The following is a 22,506-nucleotide window of genomic DNA, read 5'->3' on the forward strand; positions in this document are numbered from 1 at the left end:
GAACTCTCAGCTGGCCCCATTGAGGGACACTGCCCAGGTTCCCTAGAGGCGCCATTTGAAAACTGACCACTAGGTGGCGCATGCTCACCAACCGCCTCTTGCCCAGGGGGTCTTGCTTGGTCCCTAACCAAGGTGGCTCCAGACTTAGCAGGGCTTCAGGACATGCCCTCCTCACTCCTTTCTTCAGCATTTTCCTCTTCCCTTCCCTTCCCTTCCCTTCCCTTCCCTTCCCTTCCCTTCCCTTCCCTTCCCTTCCCTTCCCTTCCTTACATTAGCTGACCTGCCTGGAAGGAGTCAGAGCCTCCTAGGTCAGTGACTCTCAACCATCCTAACTCTGCACGTCGTTGTGATCCCCACCATAGAAATGATTTTCATCAACACTTTGTAACCATAATTTTGCTATTGTTATGAAACATAATGTAAAGATCTGTGCTTTCTAATGGTCTTAGGTAGCCCCTGTGAAAATGCCACTTGACTCCTCCAGAGTACTCTACACATAATAAAGAAATGTTAAAAAACAAAAGATTTATTTATTTATTTCATGTATATGAGTGCTCTATCTGCATGTACCGTGTATACCAGAAGAGGGCATCAGATTCCCTTACAGATGGTTGTGAGCCACCATGTGGTTGCTGGGAATTGAACTCAGGACCTCTGGAAGAGTAGTCAGTGCTCTTAACCACTAAGCTATCTCTCCAGCTCCAATAAATAAATTCTTTTTAAAAAAATTGAAAAGGAAATCTTTTTTAAAAGAAAGAAAAGAAAAAATTCCAAACTAATTGCCAACATTGGTCCTACCGTCGATTAGATGGCACAGATGTGCCTTTTTGTTGTTGTTATTGTTGCTGCTCTTGTTTGCAACAGTTGGCAGACACCCCAGACTTGGTGTTGTCGGTCAACCCAGGTTCTTTTTTATCCTGTTGTTCTGCCATTTGTAGCCTATATATGGGTTTGCCTTAAGTTTTAGAATGGTTGCTGGAATTTTACCTATCTTGTGTGCAGTCCTTCTTAGAAGAAGGAGTAAGGGACGGGGAGCGGGGAGGGGAGGGGGGAGGGGGGAGTAGCTTCAGTTGTCTACTGAATACAGAGCTACCTGAGGGAGTCTCCATTGAGAGAATGCCCAGAGCTGATTGGCTGTGGACACGGTATGAGAGAATATCATGATTGATGACTGACTCGAGAGAACGCAGACCACTGTGGGCAGCACCGTTCCTAGGCTGGTTGTCCTGGGCTGTACATCAGAAAGCTGGGTGAGCATGGGCCGGTAAGCAGCCTTCCTCCGAGGTCTCTGCCTCAGGTTCTAATGTCACTTCTCTACGTGATGGGGCTGTGAAGCTGTAAGCTGAATAACTGTGTGTGTGTGTGTGTGTGTGTGTGTGTGTGTGTGTGTTCCGTGTATTACAGCAGCAGAATGGAATGAACACAGTAGATATCTCCCTTTGGAGAACACACCTTGCAGGCTGCACATACTTTCCACTAGTATCCTATCAGACAGGACTGAGTCTTACCATTCTGTCCCCCATGGAAAGCTGGGGAAGGAGGTCTGTATCCCTGATCACTGTGTACCCAGATAAAATTGGGGTTGCACTACTTCAGCTCACAGTGATACCTATCACGGCAGATACTGGCAGAGACCTAAGTGGCCTTGCAAATCCAAGGCTCTTCCTCAAAGAGAGAGCAAGGACTTGTCTCTTTGTGTCTGGCGGTGAGACCTTCCCCTGCACCACACAGCACCTCCCAGCCTCTTTCTCTAGCAGATCCTCGGGGAGAGGGCGCTGGCCAGATGCCTCAGCGAGTAAGAGCACTGACTGCTCTTCCAAAGGTCCTGAGTTCAAATCCCAGCAACCACCTGGCAGCTCACAACCATCCATGCCGGGCAGTGGTAGCCCATGCCTTTAATCCCAGCACTAGGGAGGGAGGCAGAGGCAGGTGGATTTCTGAGTTCGAGGCCAGCCTGGTCTACAGAGTGAGTTCCAGGACAGCCAGGGCTACACAGAGAAACCCTGTCTGGAAAAAGGGAAAAAAAAAAGACTCAGGGAGAGGAGGGCGTCTGGGAGCTAGCTCTGGTCAGGGGTGACTGGTGACAGGGTGTCTGTGGGCCCTAGCTAGAGCAAAGAGGAAAGATCATTTATGTAAGATGTGTTGAGATGACAAGCTTTTCTGAAGTCCTGTGGAGGTGTGGGTCTTGTAAGGCAGAACAAACTGTGGGCCTCAGTGTCCCTGTGTCCACTGGGCACATTTGGGCATCTCCCCTTGTTGGCCCTGGGCCTTGAACAAGGCCCTACTCTTTATGGGTCTCAGCTTCCAGTTGATACTGGGGACTGGCTGCATCCGAGGTACCTTCAGAGATCTGAGCATGGGGCACAGGCCATTTGTCTCTTTGTCTCTGTCCCTAGCTGTCCCTCTGTGTGACAAAGCCATCTTATTTGTCTCCCTGGTCACTTACCAAAGGGTTTAGACAACTGGTTTGTCAGTGGTGTGTGAGACCGGTCCAGGACAGGAAGCCTAGGCACCCACCCAGGCCCTCAGAGAAACGATTTCCCAGAACGTCATACGAAGGCTAGAGATGGCTTCCTTCTGAGTTGGGAAAGGTGGCCTATCTTGACTGTAGGGAGAGCTATCGGCAGGAAGTGGGCCAGGGGACAGGGAAGGCTGCCATTGGTCAGCCAACGTCTAGGAGAGATTTTCCCTTCTCTCCCCAACAACCTGTTTCAGAATGACATTTCTGCCTTTCCCACATCCAGACAACTATCCTGGCCTCAGCTCACACCTTATTTGAATTTTATAATTGCAACTTCGAGTTTTCTTAAATTATATTTTCTGTTTGTTTTGTTTTGACCCGGAGTCTCACTCTTTTCCAGGCTGGTCTTGGACTTGCAGCAAATCTCTTGCCCCAGCATTCAGTATGCTAGGATTACAGGCATGCACCGCTAGACTTCGCTTTGTGTGTGTGTGTGTGTGTGTGCACGTGGAATGTCAGGTGTCTTTTTCTATAATTCTCCATCTTATTTTTGAGTCATGGGCCATGGGGCTCATAGATTTGACCAGACTGGATGGCCCTCAAGCCTCAGGATTTCCAGGCTCTGACCCAGCTCAGGAGTGCTGGCGCTGTAGATATGAGCTGTCACATCTGGCTTTTATGTGGGCATTAGGGATATTAACATGGGTCTTAATGCTTGTATGATAGATACTTTACCACGGAACCATTTCCCTAGGCCCAGATAGACTTTAAAAGAAATACACTTAGTCAAAGCTGGCCGTGGTCATGTTTACTGGGTGAGAGACCATAACCTCTCTTCAACTACAGCAGAGACTCATAAAATTTTCATGACAGCTAAATGGAGTGATTAATGAATTTGACATGATACTTGGGTTTCCAGATGGTTAACTGAACATCTACCATGGTGTTTTGTTATTTCTTCTCCATAGTTTGAGACTCAAACTCTTCCTTTCACACTATCAGACTCTCACCTGTGTGTGCTCTGGGCACTCAATCTGAAGTTGGGCATCCAGGAGGCACACAGCTAGCACACACACAGTCCTTCAATGGGCTAGCTTCTGCCTTAGTGCTTGTGGCTCTCTCTGTGAATGATCCAAACGTTCAAGGGGGCACCTGTTAATAAGGAACCTCAAAGCCACGGTGCTAATAAGAGTGACTGATGTGTGTGGGGACACAGATGAGTTGTGGGAGTGACCCTGGAGAAGATATGGCCCAGGAGCCAGCTGGAGTGGTGTGCAGGTGGCCCCGGTGCTCCCCACAAGTGGTGGGGGAGCAAGCTCTTTAGGGTCCTCCCAAGTTCTCTGAAATACTCGGGCTCTGCCACCAGGAAACTTGCATTGAAGGTGGGTAGCCAGTGCCCTGGTCCAGCTGGCAGCTGCAGCCATCCCAAAAGAACTGAGACATCCTATAACCTTAGGTAACCCCAGCCTCCCCTGGGGCATCCACTTCCGTTTTGACTGAAGCTTTTAAAATCCTAGGCCTTAAAGATGGCTCTGTATGAAGTAAACAGTACCTGAACTGGGTACTCAGTGTATGGGTGGTGGGTGATAAAACACTGGGGAGCTCTTTTAGGGGGTCTGTGTGCCCCACCCCCAGCTTCCAAGAGCCTTATGTTGAAACCTAGTGCCCAGGAGTAGGTCTCCTTTGTACTGCTAGGGCTCCTCTCTGCTCCACCTTTGGGCACCGAGGACCAGGAGGGCTTGGTACACGGTACTCCTGGGTGTAACTTACCACAGAGCCCTCATTGGTATTGATCTGACGTTGGCCCTCACCTGCAAACAGCTTGCTTTCCCCTCCTCTAGAGTCAGGGGGCAACATCAAACCTCTGCACATAGCCTGTGTCTCGGGGTTGACTTCTGAAGGCCACCTAAGCGTGTCTTTCTGAAAACCTTAACTGAACTTTGCTCAGGAAATGAGGGAAGTCGTTAAATGTTTGGGGAACTCCTTTAACCCCAGCCTTCCTTTATTAGAGCCACTTGTGGGAGCAAGGGTTCCTCTGACACCCACCCCCAGCACCAAATGACCTCATATAGATGTTGAGCAAACTATCTAAGGGCCCCCAGCAGGTGCTGTAGCCTCTGTCTTTACTCCATGTGTCCTATGTTGTCATGGAGGATGAGGGTAGGCAGGAAAGGAGAGCTACCCAGCCAAAAAAGGGAGAAAATTCACTCTCCAAAGAACTGTAAAATTTATTGTGTATTGCGGCTTTTCAGAACGCCAACATTGGCACCAAAGAGTATAGATACACAGAGAACAGCTTCTTCAGGCCTGGGTACAGTCTCCCACAGTCGGGTGCTCCAGGCACGGAGAAATCCCAAGTGCTGACCAGGAACAGAAGGTGGGGGGACAGCTGCAAAGAAGGGCACCCCAAAGCCGAGCAGCAGTGCAGCCGGACAGGGTGCTGAGGGAGGGGTGACAGATGACAAAGGAGGTGTGGCATTTCGGGCTCTCAAGTCCAGAGCACAGATGAGAACACATCTCGCATCATTACAATATTCTGTGGTTCTGGAAGTTGAGGGACATGGAACTTGGCCACGCGGGTCACAACAGTGACCAAGAACAGAGAGCGGTTGAACAGAGAGGGTCTGGAGTCTGCCTGACCCTGATTCCTGTTACACGTAGGGTACAGGGTCACATTTTAACTTTTTGCTAAAACAACAGACTTCTTTCGCGCAGTAGGCAAAGTCATGCAGATCCCAGCTTTACAAAGCTGGCTCACAGCCTGGAGCTCGGCAGAGCCTTCCTGCCTTTACACAGCCTGGAGCTCTGCAGGGGCTGTGACCTCTCTGGAGCAAGCAGTGGAGATGGTAATGTGGGCAGAGGGAGTCAAGAACTCTCCCTTTCTCAGAACCGAAAGGAGCAATAGACTCCCCATCTCTGCCCCCCCCCCCAACCTACCAGGTCGGTTCCTTTCCAACCAGCCACTTCCCAGGATCTGCTTAATTTGCCATGGGAAGAGATAGTGTGGACCCAGCATGTAGAGTTTGGCCAGAGCTCAGGGTCCCACTACCAGCAGCCTGCAGGGACTGACAGCCTGACACTCAGGACACCCTGCCTTTGACAAGTCCTTTCCTTCAAGCTCCTACAACCCACATCCAAGGGACCCCAGTTTCTAGTCCAGGGTTGTTACCCAAAGGAGTAGGTGTGCCCTTAAGTCAAATGAGCCCAGCAAGCCCCTGCAACAACCCATCCAACAAAGCAAGGACAGCCATTTTGGCCCCAGAGGACAGTGGGCACGTTCATTTGGCTTGGCTTTCAGCTGAAGCCGCAGACACAAATAAGGTTTCCTTGTCTAGAGGAATGGGAGCCACATGCAGTATTCCATGAGGCTGCAGGGACAGCTGGGGGCCTCTGCAAGCAGGGTACATGCATGCTGAGGGAAGGGAAGGGAAGGGGAGGGGTGTGCACAGTTGAACTTCAGCAGTAGCCCTTGATGGACTGGCCCCAAGAGTGAGACACTGTAGGGAGTGTCCCCACCCTGAGCCCGGAGGGAGAGCTCTTCCTCGGTAAGGCATCGGATATTATTCGCACAGGGAAACACGGGACATCTCAGTGACATCGTGATATTTTCAAGAATCCTCTTTGAGAGGTCAGGTCAACCACTCCTGGAGAAGTAGGTCTCCTGGGAATGTTCTGCCCGGATGGATCTGCAGGCCTCCAGGCTCAGGATCCAGCAGGGTAGCAGGGTAACCTATATTTTAAAAACTGTATGTGTATAAGCAGGCATGGTGGCCTGACCTCCAAAAGGTTTTCAAGTAATAAAAAGGTGCTGTGTCCAGGTTACCGTCTCTCATTTACATGATAACGTTTTCGGCAGGAAATAGGACCGCCCTGTGGATGGGGAGGGGTGGCGGGGTCACTCCAGGGATTCCAGCAGACTCACCTCTGCTCCTGATACCTCTGCTGCTGCTGAACCCTAAGAGATCTCACTACACACTCACCCCGCTTTCTCTTGTATTCACAGAAGACACAACAGCAAGCCCTCTAGGGGTCCCAGCATCCTACATACTAATTACATGCTGGGAAATGAGACCCCAGTCCCGCTAACGTGTGATAATGATGATCAGATGACCACATCTAATACAACTCTTTCCGGGTCGGAGGGGAGAGTCCAGGAGGAGAAGGAAAGTTACGCTGGAGGCGGAGGGATGGAGGGACGGGCCGCTGGTGCTGGCAGTCTTTCCTAACCCCTTTGGGCTTCCTGGGGGAACACTTGGGCTTGTCCCTTTCAATCTTGGGCTGACTCTTAATTGGCTTCTTGAAGTGAAAATCAATATTGAGGGAAACACATGGTCAGAGGTCAAGCAGCCATCACCCTGGGCCGTTCCTACATGCCAGGGTGGAACTGCGTAGATCCCAGCCTTGGGACACTGGAGTCTAACCCGCTTCTGCATGAAGCCAGCTGCTGTATCCACCTGGCACCAAATTCGGGGACTGCTTTGGCTTTGGGGATGCACCTTGCCCCCAAACACTGAACCTTCATAGTTTTTGTGTTTTAAAGAGGAAGAAAAAAAAAAAAACTAAGATTCCTTCGGTAACAGTTTATTTTCATATTGGGAAAGGCATCTGGAATTGGATGCCTCTGTTGGGGGGCGGTGCGGGGGAGACGGTCCTGACTCAGCTGTAACCCAGAGGGACGACACATCACGGGTCCCCTTCGGCAGGGAATGTGTAACTGTTCACAGCCTGTCTGGACAGAAGCATCCATTGGCTTGCAGGCGGCATGCTGTGTGGCCCTGGGGGAGCCTGGCTTTCCTGCACAGTGGGGGCCCTCTGAGACCCAGGGGGTGGAGGGACACACCCCTGCTGCTCTGTTCAGACTTAAACTCAACATTTCTCCAAGTCTCAACACACTCTCTAGAAGTTTCCATCAAACAAGCACTGATATATTATATTAAAAAATAGTGCAAAATCGCAGCATTTATATAAATAGCTCTAAACCCCTGCTTTGTAGGTTTTTTTTTTCTTTACAAGGTAATACACACTTTCGGAGTTGGCACTCAAAAAATTGCCATTTTTTTTCTCTTCTAGTTCAGAAAACAACTTTTTTTTTTTTGAATAGGCCTCTTCTAATACAAAAATACTCCTGCTCTCCCACATACAGAGTTCTCTTATTTTATATATATATTTATATATATAATATTGCAGATCTTAAACAAAGGTTTTGTGCAAATATGTCTTTAAAGTTAAGTAAAACCGTCATAAACAAAAGAAATTAAGCATTCACGCACAGAGCTCAACTAAGAACAATGAAGGAAAGACTAGTAGAGCATTTTCTCTTTTGCCTTCAAGACACGGCTCAACAAAGAAACATTTTCTTTTTTCTTTTTTGCAAGCTTTTTGAGCTTCTGCATTCAGACCACACAGAACATGTAAATATTTATACACAGACAGGAGAACTACCACACGGCCACTCAGCCTGTGTGTCCCCTGACTTCCTCTCTCTTCTCTCTTAAGAAGTGCGGAGTGTTTTTTTTTCCTTTCTTTTTTTTTTGCGGTTTTGCCTACAGGCGCCCCGGCCCCCACTCCTAGAGGGGGTGACCTTTCTGTTTCTCCTTCTCCTTGTTCTCCAGTGGGGCAATGTGCGAGTGATGGAGCCGGGTCCCCTCTAGCAGGGAGGATGGCCCGTTACTTTGCTGGTGCTGGAAGGAGGAGCCAGGGTAGTGGCCAATGACCTCGCTGTAGGTGGGGGGCGGCCCCTCCATGCGCCCACCGCTGCTGTAGCAGGTGGCGCTGATGCCCGAGTTACTGCTGGGGGGACAGGGGCCCCCCAGCATGGTGCTGTCTATAAGGTCACTGTCGAAGATGGTCCGGTTAGGGGGTGCGCGCACAGATTCCCGGTTCAGCTCCAGCTGTTGCTCAGGGTCCCGTAGCTGGAGGGTGCAGGGGCCCTGGTAGGGTGGGGGCTCCTCCCCATCAGACAGTGAGATGGTGGGTGGCAGGGCAATTTCGTGCTGCAGGTAGGGGTAGGTGGGTTGGAATCGGCTCCGCTGGATGAAGGGGGGCACAGCGAGTCGGTCAGTGGGCCGAGGCGGGGCATAGACCTGTGGCTGGAGGGAGGGGGGTAGAGCAGAGTTAGGGAGGGAGGCAGACTGAGGTTGGATTCCCCCAGATTCAGAGACTGAGTTATGTGGGCTCAGGAGGGGTGGCCGTGACTCCCCGGAAGCCCCTAGAAACAGGTCTGCACTACAGGGGGCCTCCTGGACTCAGGGAGTTCCTGGACAAGGCCTGTCCAGTGAGTGGTGGGCGGGAGGGGGAGAGGGAGGCATGACTTGGTCTTACCTCCGGCATTCCACCTGACACCGTACTCTCTGAGGGCCAGAGGCATCCTTCCTGTAGGATGGAAAAGGACACAGGGTCAGCAGTGGACAGGGCTGGTGACAGGAGACGCCACCTATCCTAGATTTGAACTTGTCGTCCTGGAGTGAAGTCTTGGGCGCATGCATTTCTCATCCTCCAACCTTACCCCATCTGCATGCATGGTCAGAGGCAAGGCCACACTGTTGCTGCTGGCTCCTCCCTCGGCTCCTGTTGCTGTCTTGTCTGTAGGCTTTCCAAGGCACGTATCTGATCTGTGGGGCACCCCCCTCCCAAAGCCTGCAGACAGCTTACCTGGGCATTAGAGCTGAGTTACTTGGCTTTAAGGAAGCCCAGTATGGCCGGCCTGCCTGCCTGCCTGCCTGCCTCCCGTCTCTACCACGACTGCTTGCTCCCGGCATGATCGTGCCCAAAATGCTGAACATTGACCTCACAGGTTCAGCAACTGAACATGTAGACACATATGCTTGGCTGGAGAAGTTAGTGAATTTAATGTTGAATGTCACAATCTAGATGACCCTCGGGGGACATCAGAAAGAAACAGGTACCACATACCCCCCCCCCCACACACACACACAGAAGCCAGGTCTGACGTGTCTCAGCATGTTAAGCCTGTGTGCCTCAGGCCTTTGGACTGGACACTCCTTGGTGGGACCGGTTCTTTGTTGATGTTCAGTGTATGGGTCCCTACAGACTCTATAATTTAGAGTTTCTCACATCTTTATTATCAATAAACAGATATGGAATCATTTGTGTGATGGCTGTCACTCATGAGGCTCCCGTCCTCAGCAGTGGGAGTCCCAGGAAGGGCGCAAACTCTCCCAGGAGAGGGAGTGTCCTTGCTAGGGTCAGTAGCTCTGAGCTGTCCTGAATGGTTCTAGTGTAACTGCCAGCCTGCGGAAAAGCCGCCTTAATTTTGGCTTTATTCCGTTGTACCTACAGAAATAAAACTCTCAAACACTTGGAGCCTACAATGTGGTCAAGTAAACATCCCATCACCACAATCCAGATGAGAATACATCTTCCTACCACTCTGAACTACAGCGGGCTGCCACCTCTGTGAGTTCAGACAAGTTCCTCCCCAAGCTGCAGAGAACTGCAGTTCACGCAGTGGCCACTAGGCGGTGCTGGGGCTTGCACTTGCAGGTGGAGATTCTCTCTCTGATACAGTGAATGGCCCTGGCTGCCCTAAAAACATACGATCCAGACACACAGGTGTCTCCTGGTGTCTGCATCCCACCGACTGGAGCCTCCCTCCCCCAGATCTCCTCCCATACACAGCCACTCAGTCTACCTTGCTTGGGCACCTCTGCCTGTTGTACGGTGAAGACCTAAGCTGCCCTCTATCCCGGCCTTGCAGACATGTCAGTCAAGTATACACTAAGGAAGGCGTGGCTTCCGCAGGAGGAGCTGGTGGGGTCCACAAGGAGGCGCCAAGAGGCCTCATATGCTGCACCAGAGGGGCCTGCCTCTGCTCTGGCTTGCCCCTTCCCACAGGGCCTACTCCTTCCTACCCACATCCTCTCCCAAATCTGCTATCCACCCATTGCTAGCCCAGCAAACCTCACAGCTCTCCTACTTCCTTCAGTGATGAACTGTGTGACCTGGAAGTGTAAGCTGAAATAACCCCTTCCTCAAACAAACTGCCTTTGGCCACCAGGTTTTATCACAGCCACAGACGAGCAACGGAGAACGCCAGCCCTTTTCCTTCCTACACACGGCCTCATTTCTGCTCATGATACCCTGTCTACATGGCTCACTCTGTCTGCAAAGCTGCAATATCCCCTGTGCCTAGAGTCTAGTGTGGGTCACAGCATATGCTTAAGTTACAGCAATCGATTATCACATAACTGTCTCCTGATGTTCCCTAACCCTGGGACTTCAGGCAGCCGCTGAGGGGAGGCGAAAGGCAGGGTCCAACCCCATAGCCAATGCTGCCAGCCCTAGTCAGCAGTGAGGACAGCCCCTCCCGTCCTTCTAGAACTGTGTTGCTTGCCCTACGATGGCTTTGGGGCTCCTTCTTGCTCCTTCCACACTGTCTGGGGTGCTGCTGGCTCCTGTTATGTGATCCTCTTCTCCATTAGGATGCCTGAGTTCCACTCGACTTCTCCACGGCCTCTCCCTCTGGACCTCCCCCACAGCAGGAGTCTGCCAGCCATTTCTACAAAGGGTCAGAATAAAAGTTTTTGTATACATGAACTATCAAAGAATAACTAAAAACATTATACTGGGTGGGAGGAGTTTTTGTTAAATCCTAATAGCTCATAAACACTAACAGGCATGGTTGTGTGCCAATAAAACTTTATTTATAAACCCAGGCACACAGCCCTTGGGTCAGGCCACTCTGTTGAGGCCTGATGACGCCCTCCTGGCTGCAATTCTAGACTGAGAGCTACTACCTGCTTGGAAAGTCCCTTTGGTCAGCTTCCAGACACGGCTCTGACTGTCCCCTCAACTCCACAGTGACAATCATTCCCTTCCTGTGGACAAGCGGTCACCATCAAATTCTGTAGAGCAAACATCTGGCAGGTGGAGAGCTGAGGCCCTCCCTGCCCCAGGGTGAGAAAGGTCTGGACCCCTCTGAAGCTGGATGCACGCTTGAGCTTCTGCTCTGGCTGACCCCTGCATCTGGTTTTACTGTAGATTTTTGCCTTTGGCCTCAGAACGAGGACTCGCGGCAGGCAGTGCTTCCACGGGGAGCAGGAGACTTAGGCCAAGGGTTGATCAGAATATAAAGCATGGATCCATCTCAGACCCTAGCTGAGCTCCTGGCCTGAGGTGACTCACTGACAAACCACACTCCTCAGGGGTGACACAGGCTGTGTGGAGGTAGGAGCCGACTGTCTCAATGAACACTGGATTGGTAGATGCCGAGGAGTGGGCTTGCGGGTCCTTCCCTGCACCTGATCCTCATGCCGATCACCCTTCTTACTGTTTATCATGTGGAAAAAGCATCAGAGAGATGGAGAGATGGGGGCGGGGAGGGGGAGGACACGACTTGGCCAGTGTGACACAGTAGGGCACGGTGAAGCTGAGACCTGGCTTCAACCAGACAGGCCCACCTGCTCCTCCTGTACCAGGTCTGAGGAGAGGTGATCCTCAGGGAGGTGCTTGGAGATGGATCTGTGGCCTACTCACATAAGTAGGAGGGGAGCCCTCACCCCAATTACCAGAGACAGCCAAGGGGCAAGGCGCCGGGTAGGCCAGCGAGCCTAGTGTGGCACACTGAGCCCAGGCAGACAACAGCTGTATCTAGGTCTCTCTGGGAGGACACAAGGCCTGGAGACACCTCAGATGCGCTGTGTCGGAAAGAGAGGGGGTCCCAGGGGAACTGTCACCTTCTGTTCCAGGTCTCCCCTGGGTCCCCTGTTTATCTAGCCAGGTGGTACAGGAGAGACAGTGAGGAGAGGCTCTCTTTGAGTGTCTGGGGAGTCGTCCCGGGTCCTGTCTGTTACAGCAGCAGCTAAGCTCAGGTGTACGTGTGGAATGAGCCACACTCTCTGCCATCTGTACCCAGAGCCTCTGTTCTCACACCCCACGCTCTCCGCTCGCCACACCCCACAGTGGGCTACGGGATCTTCACTAGCACCGCCTGGAAAGCTGCTCAGCCTTGGGCGAGTGCCCCACCCACCTCTCTGAGCCCTAGTTACTCCTCTGTGAGGGAGTGAGCCCCGGACGGACGTCACTCATGGCTGGTGCTGTGTGAAGAACACCGGCTAGGCAGCTGGCAGTGCCTATTGCTAGGTAACAGAGATAACAAACGAGCCAGGTGAGCCAGGGCATAACAGGCAGGATTCCTATACAGCAGGTGCCGGCTTTGTCCTCAGGCTGTGTCCTGAGCCTCAGTCAGGAGTCCTGGTGTCTCTGTCACGGCTCCTGCCCTGATGAACTGGTGACGCACTGAAACTGGTCCTGACGCAAGCGGAGATGCCCAAACCTGCCAGGAACAGCCCTGCTTCTCGGGCTATAGCCAGTTCTGTCTTGGCTTAGCCCTTAGACTTAGGAGCCTCTGCCAGCCCGGGACACCCCTCCTCCCAAAACTGGGGCACTGCGCCCGGCATGGCTCTGCTCACCCCATCCTCTCTGCACCTGCTGAGCCATCCAGGAGACAGGGTTGTGTATGTGCCAGCTTCTTCCATCTCAGGCTAACGACTATGCCTCCCTTCACCCCACTGCTGCTGACTGTGAACACCTGAGGGCAGGACAGAGCTTCCCAAAGGGGCCTGATGTCACAGTCAGGAGGGGCAAGTCCTACCCACAGGAGATGACTACCCAGGCACTGACTCTGGAGTCCAGAGAGGGCGCTGTTGGGTCCCAGGTAGTCCCTGATGCTCACAGCGCCAAAGCGTCCGAAACACACGCTTATAATGTCAGCTAGGATGATTCCCTCTGGAGCAGTGACTGTCCCTCAGTGACAGAGGGCAGTTTTAGGATCCCCAGCTTGGCTTGGCATGTATGTCCGTGAGTGTGCGTGTGCGTGTAAAACCCTTGCTTGTTTGCATAGAGACCAAGCAGTCCTCTGGGTACATTAAGTTACTCCAGGCGACTGAGTGTCCCTGGAAGGATGTAAGTGAGCTGGGACTAGTTACACAGTCTCACTTAGGCTAACAAGAGGCCCAGCAGACATGGGAATGCTTGCCTCTTGGGCTCTGAGGGTGGCTGAGCCCCAGGACACTGAACTCTGATCCCCAGGCTGGCTAGGTTTGGTCTTCCCTCCCTCTTAAGAGTGTCGGGGCTCTGTATAAAGCTCAAGGACGCTCTCCTGCACCTCTCATGCTTAGCTTCCCCCAAAGCTGGGGAGTTTGGGCACACAGAGAGCACCCAGCAGAGAGCTGGCGGGGGAGGCGTCATGCGGAGACAGCAAGCTCACTATGTCAAGCCTTCCAGCCAGAGACTATGTCAAGCCTGGACTGCCCAGGAGGCACCCTGTGCTGGCTCATCACACCTGAGGAGCCAGATGGGGCTCAGGCCATGGGAGAGGCCTCAGTGTCCGGTTGCTTCATGGCCTCCCATGGCACTCCCAAGACTACATGGCCCAAGTGCTAGTGGCCTGTTGGCGAGAGGGTAGGATTGTCACCTCCTTCCATCTAGATCACAGCCCCAAGGGGGCATCTTTCCTACCCCTCTGTCCTGGTGGACACTCCGTTAAGCAGCAGCTGCCTTTCTTCACTCTGTCTCACCTGGCTTCTCAATGGCCTTAGGAGGCCTGACCTGCCACCACATAGCCTAGCTGTCTCCCCTGAATTGTCTTCCACCTCCTTGCTCCCCCAAACCGGTACCCACTCAGCCCCTAGCTATGGAGATTAAGACAGCTCCCAGCTCCGCCTCACATAGTGGGGTTCCTCTGGGGAGCCCACAGAATCATACCTGACACTTCCTGCTCCCTCTGGGAAGACAGCAGGAGCCACTTCTAGGGGCAGCTTTGCTAGGCCCTCAGGCTTGGGCCCATCCTCACGTCTACCTCAAATGTGCAAATTCCTAGCTTCCCTTCAGCCCAAACCTTCACGAGCTCCTGGTCCCCCCCCCCCCCCCCCCCCCGAGTCTCGAGCGTGAGTCTTATCCGCCTCCTGTTCCTGCTTCACTGACTGGAGGAAGCAGCAGCCTCTGAGCCCTCATCCCTGGTCCTGTGAGCACCCAGATGGGGGTAACGCCATGAGTGTTCTGTCAGAGTGTTCCGTGCGGAGGCCCCACTCACCGAGGACAGTCCATCGTCTCTCCTCCTGGCCTGGCTGTGTCGGCTGATGAAGGAGCGGGCTGACAGCTTGTAGTGGCTCAGCAGGCACGTAATCATAACCACCATCACCATCATCACTACCACGATGACCACGATTTGCACGAACTCCAGCTCCGCTGTGGGCAGAGGGACACGTGAGACTTTAGGGTCAGCCTCCAAAGGCTCTCTCAGCCACGCAACGCTGAGGACTTGGGCACGGGGGAGAAGACAGCTCAGAGACCCTGTGCTCAGAACGTGGTCCAGTCCCAACCTTGAACATGGATGAAGACTTGGTCCCACCCTCAGAGATGCCTGGCATGGCCTGGCTCTCAGAAAGGAACTTGTGTTTTGAATCCCGGTGGCTCCTATGGGGCCTGGAGAGGGACGGTGGGAAGAAGAGGGGCTCGTGTGGGCGCCGGTGAGGGATGTGGACAGAGGTAGAGGCAACACAGGGGCATGCGCACGTAAGAACCAGCCCAGTGCAGGGCTCTCCCAATATCCTAACACTCACATCCCAGCAAGCAATGCTTCAACCTTCCCACCCTTAAAACAACAGCCCAGTGCTCTTACATTCCCTGACCCTCCCCCACACCAGCCATACCCAACCTTCCCCTACACTAGCACCCCACCCTGACTGTATCTCCCCACAAAGAATGTCCCAATACTCCTACACAGTCCAACTTCCCACCAGCACCCCAACCCTCCTACACACCCCCCAAAACGGCCCAATAGTTCAGCACTCAACCCTTCACCTGCCAAATAGGCACGTTCCTATGTCAATACGCTCACAAACTAACTCCGAAAACTTCCTAAACACCCTAAAATAACAGTCCTGTACCCCAATGTTTTTCTTTACATTAACTTTCCAACCCTCTTCCACGATCCAAAACAAGTGCTTAAGGTTTGTACATTCTCTACACCCCAACACAGCCATGTTGGGGGTCCAACACTCTTAAATCTCAGACACTCCAAAACCCTTCTACACTCCTCAAAACAGCCCACCACCCCTACACACCTCAGCACCCTCACAGGCAGCCCCAAAACCCATGGGTTCTTGACACCCATTCCAAAATATAGCCCAGTAAAAAAAAAGGGGGGGAGGCGAACCTGCTACACACCTCAGAAAAACACAAGGCAGCGCGCAAACACACACACACACACACACACACACACACACACACACACACACACCCCTTAGCCACATACATAACATATAAGAACACATACCACACAGGCACACAGCGCAGTCATGGTCACAGGGCCCTCCTAGTGAGGCCTCAGACTCAGCCCAGATACTGCCCTTGCTGGGATTCTCTTGTTTCAGAGGCCCTGTCCCTGGGCCCCTTCCACACGCTCTTCTCCTGATTTCCAATTTAGTTGATTTCCCCTCTAGAAGGAGAAAAAGCCCCCGGTGCTGGGAAGGGGAAGGCTGCTTTGATACTGTTAAGCGGGTGGTTCTGTTGACTCCGAGGGGCTGAGGCTTAGCAGCTGGCTGCAGCTGGTGCCAGCAGAGCCCCCCAGCAACAGGCAGGATGCCAGGAGTCTTGCAGGACACTGGACTCAGTAGAAGGACAGACAGCAGGCATCCCAAAGGCCCTGCCAGAGGTGGAGGCACAGTGATGAGCCTCCCCAGCCACAGAGGGGAAGACCTGGGGGGTGGGGGTGGGGGTGGGGGTGGGGGTGGGGGTGGGGGAGCACTCCTTGCTGTAAAAGAGGGAAGGGACGCCAAGGTCACAAGTTCACTTGCAAGTTGGCTGACTCTGTGCTTACCAGAGACAGGAACTGAGGAGGGGCTGAAAGCCAACATAGATAGGCCCAAGCCTCAAACCTAAGCAGGTTTAACTGCCTCCTGCCACCACCATGGTTTCCTTGTTGCCTTGAGCAGGGTAACACACCCAAGATGGGCACCTTACTGTGTGTGAATGGGTTAGCAGCTCATAGAGCTGGCACAGGCTATCCCTGTCCCAGGCCATTTCTGTCCCAGGCCATCTCTGTCTCAGGCTATCCCTGTCCCAGGCCATCCCTGTCCCAGGCCATCTCTGTCTCAGACTATCCTTGTCCCAGACCATCCCTGTCCCAGGCCATCTCTGTCTCAGGCTATCCCTGTCCCAGGCCATCCCTGTCCCAGGCTATCCCTCAGCCCCAGCCGGAATATCATCTCCTCTTCCTGTTCCCCACAGGTCCATCACAGCACTGGACCACTGCGTGTGCTATGACCACATTTAGGCAGGGCCCACTATGCTACTGAGCGTCTTAGCACCCAGAACGCTCCTCCCACGACAGAATGACCCCCGTAAGTCCAGTGACGCTTAGATCGTCCCTTCCCCTGATGTAAGCGCCTTCTCAAGCCTCACTGAAGGGCAGAACCTCCAGACACAGAACCATGATGGAAGCATCACAAAGTCCAAGGGCCCACAAGTACAGACCTGGGCTACACGTGGAGCTTCTGAGCTGGCCCACCTCACCCTGGAGGAGCTACGTGGAGTAGTGTGGGGGTAGTGTAGAGGTGTTGAGCTACAAGAACTCTGCTGAGATTCACCCATGCCTCACATGGGCTCCTTCTAGTGGACACTCCGGCACCCTTATGTACAGCCTGAGTGGGGCCACAGTGAGGTTCAAGACTGGGTCACTGCAGCTATGCTCCTGTCTCCCCAGAAGAGGCGGGACAAGGGCTGGATGGTTTTGTCTGAACGTACTGGGCTCTCAGGTCAGGTCTGGCTGTCCTGACGGGGATAAAGCCATGCATTCAAGGGACACAGGGCCTGCTTTGTGCAACACCCCCACTCCTCCAAAGGGCCCGCAACTCCTCCCCCCAACTCTGTGAGTCCTCACCCTGGCTGAGACACCCCTCTGGCTTTCTCTGGGGCTTCTGCCCACATCAGGCCTGAAAGGAATGGGGAGATGCAGGCAGCCTTTGTTCCTGTCCTCTGGTGGCCTGAGGGACTGGACAGGCTGCTACACTCCTCCTAGGGTGGTCTGGGGCCATGGGAAGACTGGAGAGACAGGATCTGAGGCAGCAGGCCTGGCAGAAGCTGACAGGACATGGGGACAATGGGCACGGACCCTGCAGGGTCTGGGGTTGACAAGTCTGGGTTCCTATATCTAGAAAATAGAATGGCTCCCCAAAGTGAGGGGAGGACTCTGTACACACAAATCTGGCCACGGGGTTCCACCATTATCAACTTTGGCAAGACATAGAAAGTGCACACGCCAGGAGGAGAAAACACAGATCCAAAATGAGCAACCAAGTCCATGGAAATGTCCAGCAAAGCTCGTGGTGGAATGTGGCTGGCCATCGAGTAGAACAGGAAGTGCCCACAACATTGTTCCCACAGGGTCTGCAGGGTACCCAGCAACCACTGAGGCAGAGTAAGGTGCTAGAGTAAGGAACACACTACCAAAGAGTCCCTGTACCTCCAAGGCAGACACACAGACACACCTGGCGTAAGGACAGACAGCTTCCTCGGGATTTCACCCAGGTCAGGTACAGTTGGACTCATCTGTGGCAAGGCCGGGCAGACAGGCAGAGCCACACTGTGGTGTCCAGACCATGTTGCCTGCAGCGGGGCTGAGAACACACTCTCTGAATTAGGGCTCTTTTGAGAAAATACAGGCTGAGGGAGGTGAAGCCAGGCTCATAGTTCATGTCTGCCTTACAAGTACCTGGGAGGGTGAGGCAGGAGGGCTGAGGCTAGGCTAAGAGCAGCCTGATCTACACAATGAGGCCAGTGTGCCCCATAGGGTGAGACCTTGTCAGTAAATAAGCCAATGACCTCCTAACACAGTCATCAAACATTTCCCCAGGAGTGGTAAGAAGGGAACCACTCTGTGTGGCAACAAGGGGCCACGGCCACGGCTGGTCCTTAAGAGGGGATGGCTCTGGCTACATGAAAACCCATCTCAAAACAAAGCGAGGCAGGCATAGTGTGGCACACACCTTAATCCCTGCAAGGGCCAGAACTTGACTCTGACAGGTGAGCCACAGGCACTTCAGTTCCAGCTGCTAAGGAGAAGGCGACATCCTTCTGTCCCCACCTTTGGCACCTGCTCTAGAAAGGGAACAGGGTTGGAATCCCAGCCTTCCACTCCTTCCCAGTGCAGACTGGGACACAGGAGGAGCAGACAGGCTCCAACCACCTGGTATCAGGGTGGATGTACCGCCCTACCCCCAGGCTTCCAGTTCTGAGGGCAGCGCAGCCGGGCTGGAGAGCTGGGCAGATCCACCTGGCTCCCGCTAGCCTTGGTGGGGGTTTTCCACACCAGATGATCTCCCCAAGCCTGCCCCTGGGGCTGCCTCAGGGGAGGGCAGCAGCGTCCTTCCCCGTTAACAAGCAGCCTGCACGAGGCCCTGTCTGGCCTGTGGGCCGCACACGGAGGAATTAGGAATTGGCACTGTCTGAAATTTATGAAAATCTAATCTCGTTAGGCCTGCCTGGTGGAGACCCGGCGGGCGGCCTCATTGTCATTCTGAGGAGCCCTGGTCGCTGGGGTTCCGGCCACTCCATCAACAACCCTCCCCCACTGCCTCTTGTGTTTGAATATGAACCGGCTCCCCCATGCCCTTGAATTCAAGTAAAATTAGACTAGATGTCAAAGGAATAACTTTTGTCATTTCTTGGGTGCTGTTGCAAACATCCCTGAGGTGCATTTATTTAATGGAAGAACTTTTTGTTTTTTGTTTTTAATTGCGCACCCCTCCTCCCCGCCGCCCCCAAGGACTGGAGAGCAGGCAGCAGCAGGTTCTGGTTTTCAGGACAGACTGCCAGGCTTTCAGAAAGCTGCCAGGTTCTGCGAGGATCTACCTCTGGCCAGGTGACCTTGAGTGACCAGGTAACACTCCCCACACCCAGGCACCTCCAGTCACCACTACCTTGAGAGCAAAGAAGAGTGGGTGTCAGGAAGTGTCTCATGGGTGTCATCAGGAAAGACCCTTCCATTCTTGGTAGCTTTGTTTGTTTGTTTGTTTTCCTTTCAAGACAGTCTCATTATGTAGCTCAGGCTGTCCTGGAACTCACTATATAAACCAGGCTAGCCTCCAAACTCAAGAAATCCACCTGCCTCTGCTTCCCAAGTGCTGGGGCAAAAGGCCCACCCAGCACAACACCAAGGCTGTTTTATTTTGAGACAGGTTTCTACGTAACCAAGGCTAGTCTCAAACTTGATATATACTCAAGGGTAGTTCTGAACTTCTGATAACCTGCCTCTACCTCCCACGGAGATTACAGACACCAAGCCAGGCATAGGGAAGACGCCCATACCCCAAGGCCAGCCATGACAGCCCACACCTACAATCCCAGCACTGTTCCCTGGGCTCATCATCTGGCTAGCTTCTCATAGCCCCAAGGTCCCAGCCAGAAACCTCTGCCTCAAAAAACTCCTGAGAAACAATACCAGAGGCTGACCTCTGTGTCTGAGTTTGCAAGCCAGCATGTGCACGCACGCACGCGCGCGCACACACACACACACACACACACACACACACACACACAGTATTCTGTTAAAAATAAAGGTAGAACTTTTCTACACAAATCTCACTTTGAGGGGGACACAGGAAGCAGCGGGTACATCTTGCCCTCTTGTGTATGAGTTACGAACACATACAATTAAATTTATTATTAAATTTACAAGGCAGAGGTGGGCACTAAGAAACAGGTCCATTTCTAAAGCAACTTGTAACAAGACACTCAGGTAGTCTCTCTGCTGAGACTGTCACCTCTGTGTGACAAGGATGGCAGGAGGAGCAGTGTCTGGGATTGGAGGTGGGAAAGGGGCACTGGGCATTCATTCCCCAGGCTCCGCAGGGTGCATGAGACCGTGAGCTAATCCTTTCTCTTGGGCCTTGCTTTCCTCTTTATCTGGGAGAGGGTAGGGACCTGTGGCTACACCCACATCACCACAGAGAGAGAGCCAACAGCCTATCCTCAACACAGGGAAGATTCCAGAGACAAAGGTGTTCTCTCTGGGCCTTCACGGTCTGTGTAGCAATGGGAATGAGGAGGCTCTGAGACCATTCCTTCCCGATCATGTTTCATATGGGTGGTCAGGACCCATATGGCCTCCCCATATCTCAGTACTGTTCTGTCTGTCCATCCATGCATCCATGCATCCATCCACTCACCCACCTACCCATCCATTCCCACCCACCTAATTCCCCATCCATCCATGCTTACATCTGTCTGTCATTCGACCATCCATCTATCCAGGTTCTTGTCCATTCTCCATCCATCTTTTCCTCCCTTGCTAGAATCATGACTGACACTTTGGGTCCTAGGAAGTTCTGTTCTCAGATCATGATACCTACACATCCTTGCACCTCCCGTGAGTGAGGCCCAGTTCACGCCTCAAGTTCCCAGAGCGACCTGGAAGCCCTGGACTAACCCTTCCCTGGGCAGGAATCTTATAACACGGGGTCGGGCACAGATCAGCTCTGCAGTCTCTTCAGCCAGGGCCTGTCCAGCAGGTCCAGCAGGGAGTGGACAGCAAAGGCTCCCTGGGGATCTGGCCACTGAAGGAGGGACAAGCACGTAGGAGCCACAGAACAGAGGCCCAGTTTTCCATGCTTCTCCTGGTTTGAGACCTTGAGCTGGCATGCAAAGGACTGTGAGGTAGAGATGGGCCAGCTTCTCCCTCAGTGGCAGAGGACCACAGACCTCCACCTCCGTGCTTAGCTGCAGATGCTTTGCTGCAGGAGGTGACCACACAGGAGGCCAGCACCGAGCATCTAGCACCGAGTGAGACCTCGTGTGCATGCTGAGCAGGCCCGGGTAACGAGCGGTCCCGGGAAGGAAGGTGGCAGGCAGGCCTGTCTAATCACTTGAGAGCTTCGTGATTAAATGCTGCTTCAGTGAGGGAGGGCAAAGACGCACCTTTTATCTTTCTCGCTATTACCCAAATGGAAAGAACTAATGGGCTTTTTTTTTTCTATTGTCACCGGCATCGAACATCTTTAAACACCCGCTGTCAGCACAGTGTCAATCCTGTTCGTGAGTTATTGGCAGGGCAGAGAGAATTCACAGCGAGAGCGCGCTTCCATCCACGTGACTGAGGCTGTACCCCAAAGATTTCTAAAATAAGTCAGACGGACCCGATTCATTGAGCAGAGGTGGTGGGAGGGTCCAGGACGGGAGCCCTTCTGAGGCTGGCGGTGTGGATGGCCACTGCTGAGGAAGGCAGGGGCTGTTAAAACCAGGCAGCTCGTAACCTTTCAACCCTGCAAAGCTAACCTGCAGCGTGGCATGTGACAGAATTAACACTAGCATCCCCTGCTGATAGAATCCATGGGAATGAGGGGGGGCCACACTGCAGGGGGTATTTCTAGATGTCACCCAACAAACCCAGCAAACATTATTATAGAATCCCATGTACTAGTCAAAAGATGATCTCTGTCTGAGGCCCTCTTGGCCTCAGGGTGAGAGATGTCTGGGCTCCCACAGTCCCCTCTGTTGGGGGCTGCTCTGTATATTTACAGCATTCCTGGGATTTGTCTCATCACCTCCTTGGTGACATCTACATGTGGGCACAAGTCACTCCGGCTGAGAGCTGATGGCACACAGGTCTGCCAAGGGGAGGAGGCAGTCATGGTCGGACAGGGAAAAAGGGACACAGAACAGAGGCCCATTTTACAGAAAGAAAAAAAAAGGAATTAAGAATGTTGACTTCTGGCCTGGTGTGGTGGCGCACGCTTCTAATTCCAGCATTCGGGAGGCAGAGGCAGGCGGATTTCTGAGTTCGAGGACAGCCTGGTCTACAAAGTGAGTTCCAGGACAGCCAGGGCTCCACAGAGAAACCCTGTCTCGAAAAACAAAAACAACAACAACAACAAAAGAATGTTGACTTCTGAAAGGCCAAGACTGCACTTTTATCTTTTGTGTTACTCTGCTGTTTGCATTAGTGTGTGAATGTGTGTGCATGCAAGGTGTGTTTGTAGGTGTGTGTATGCATGCATGCATGCACACGCACACATGAGTGCAGGAAA

At 53.0% G+C, this 22,506-nt stretch overlaps 1 protein-coding gene across 2 annotated transcripts in view; it reads right to left on the minus strand.

The window, feature by feature from the left end:
* Nucleotides 1-4,664: 4,664 nt before the first annotated feature.
* Nucleotides 4,665-22,506, minus strand: part of Pmepa1 (prostate transmembrane protein, androgen induced 1) — a 52,274-nt gene continuing 34,432 nt past the window's right edge. Inside the window, exons 3-5 of one of the 2 annotated variants that reach the window (XM_006499991.4) lie at nucleotides 14,514-14,668; nucleotides 8,783-8,833; nucleotides 4,665-8,550 (exon numbers count right to left, since the gene is read on the minus strand). In XM_006499991.4, the coding sequence (XP_006500054.1) occupies nucleotides 8,029-8,550; nucleotides 8,783-8,833; nucleotides 14,514-14,668 (728 nt within the window). In that variant the 3' untranslated portion in view covers nucleotides 4,665-8,028. The remainder of the gene's footprint in view (nucleotides 8,551-8,782; nucleotides 8,834-14,513; nucleotides 14,669-22,506) is intronic. The other variant, NM_022995.3, reaches the window with a different exon arrangement.

Source organism: Mus musculus, chromosome 2 (genome assembly GCF_000001635.26).
Source record: "Mus musculus strain C57BL/6J chromosome 2, GRCm38.p6 C57BL/6J".
Lineage (NCBI taxonomy): Eukaryota > Metazoa > Chordata > Mammalia > Rodentia > Muridae > Mus > Mus musculus.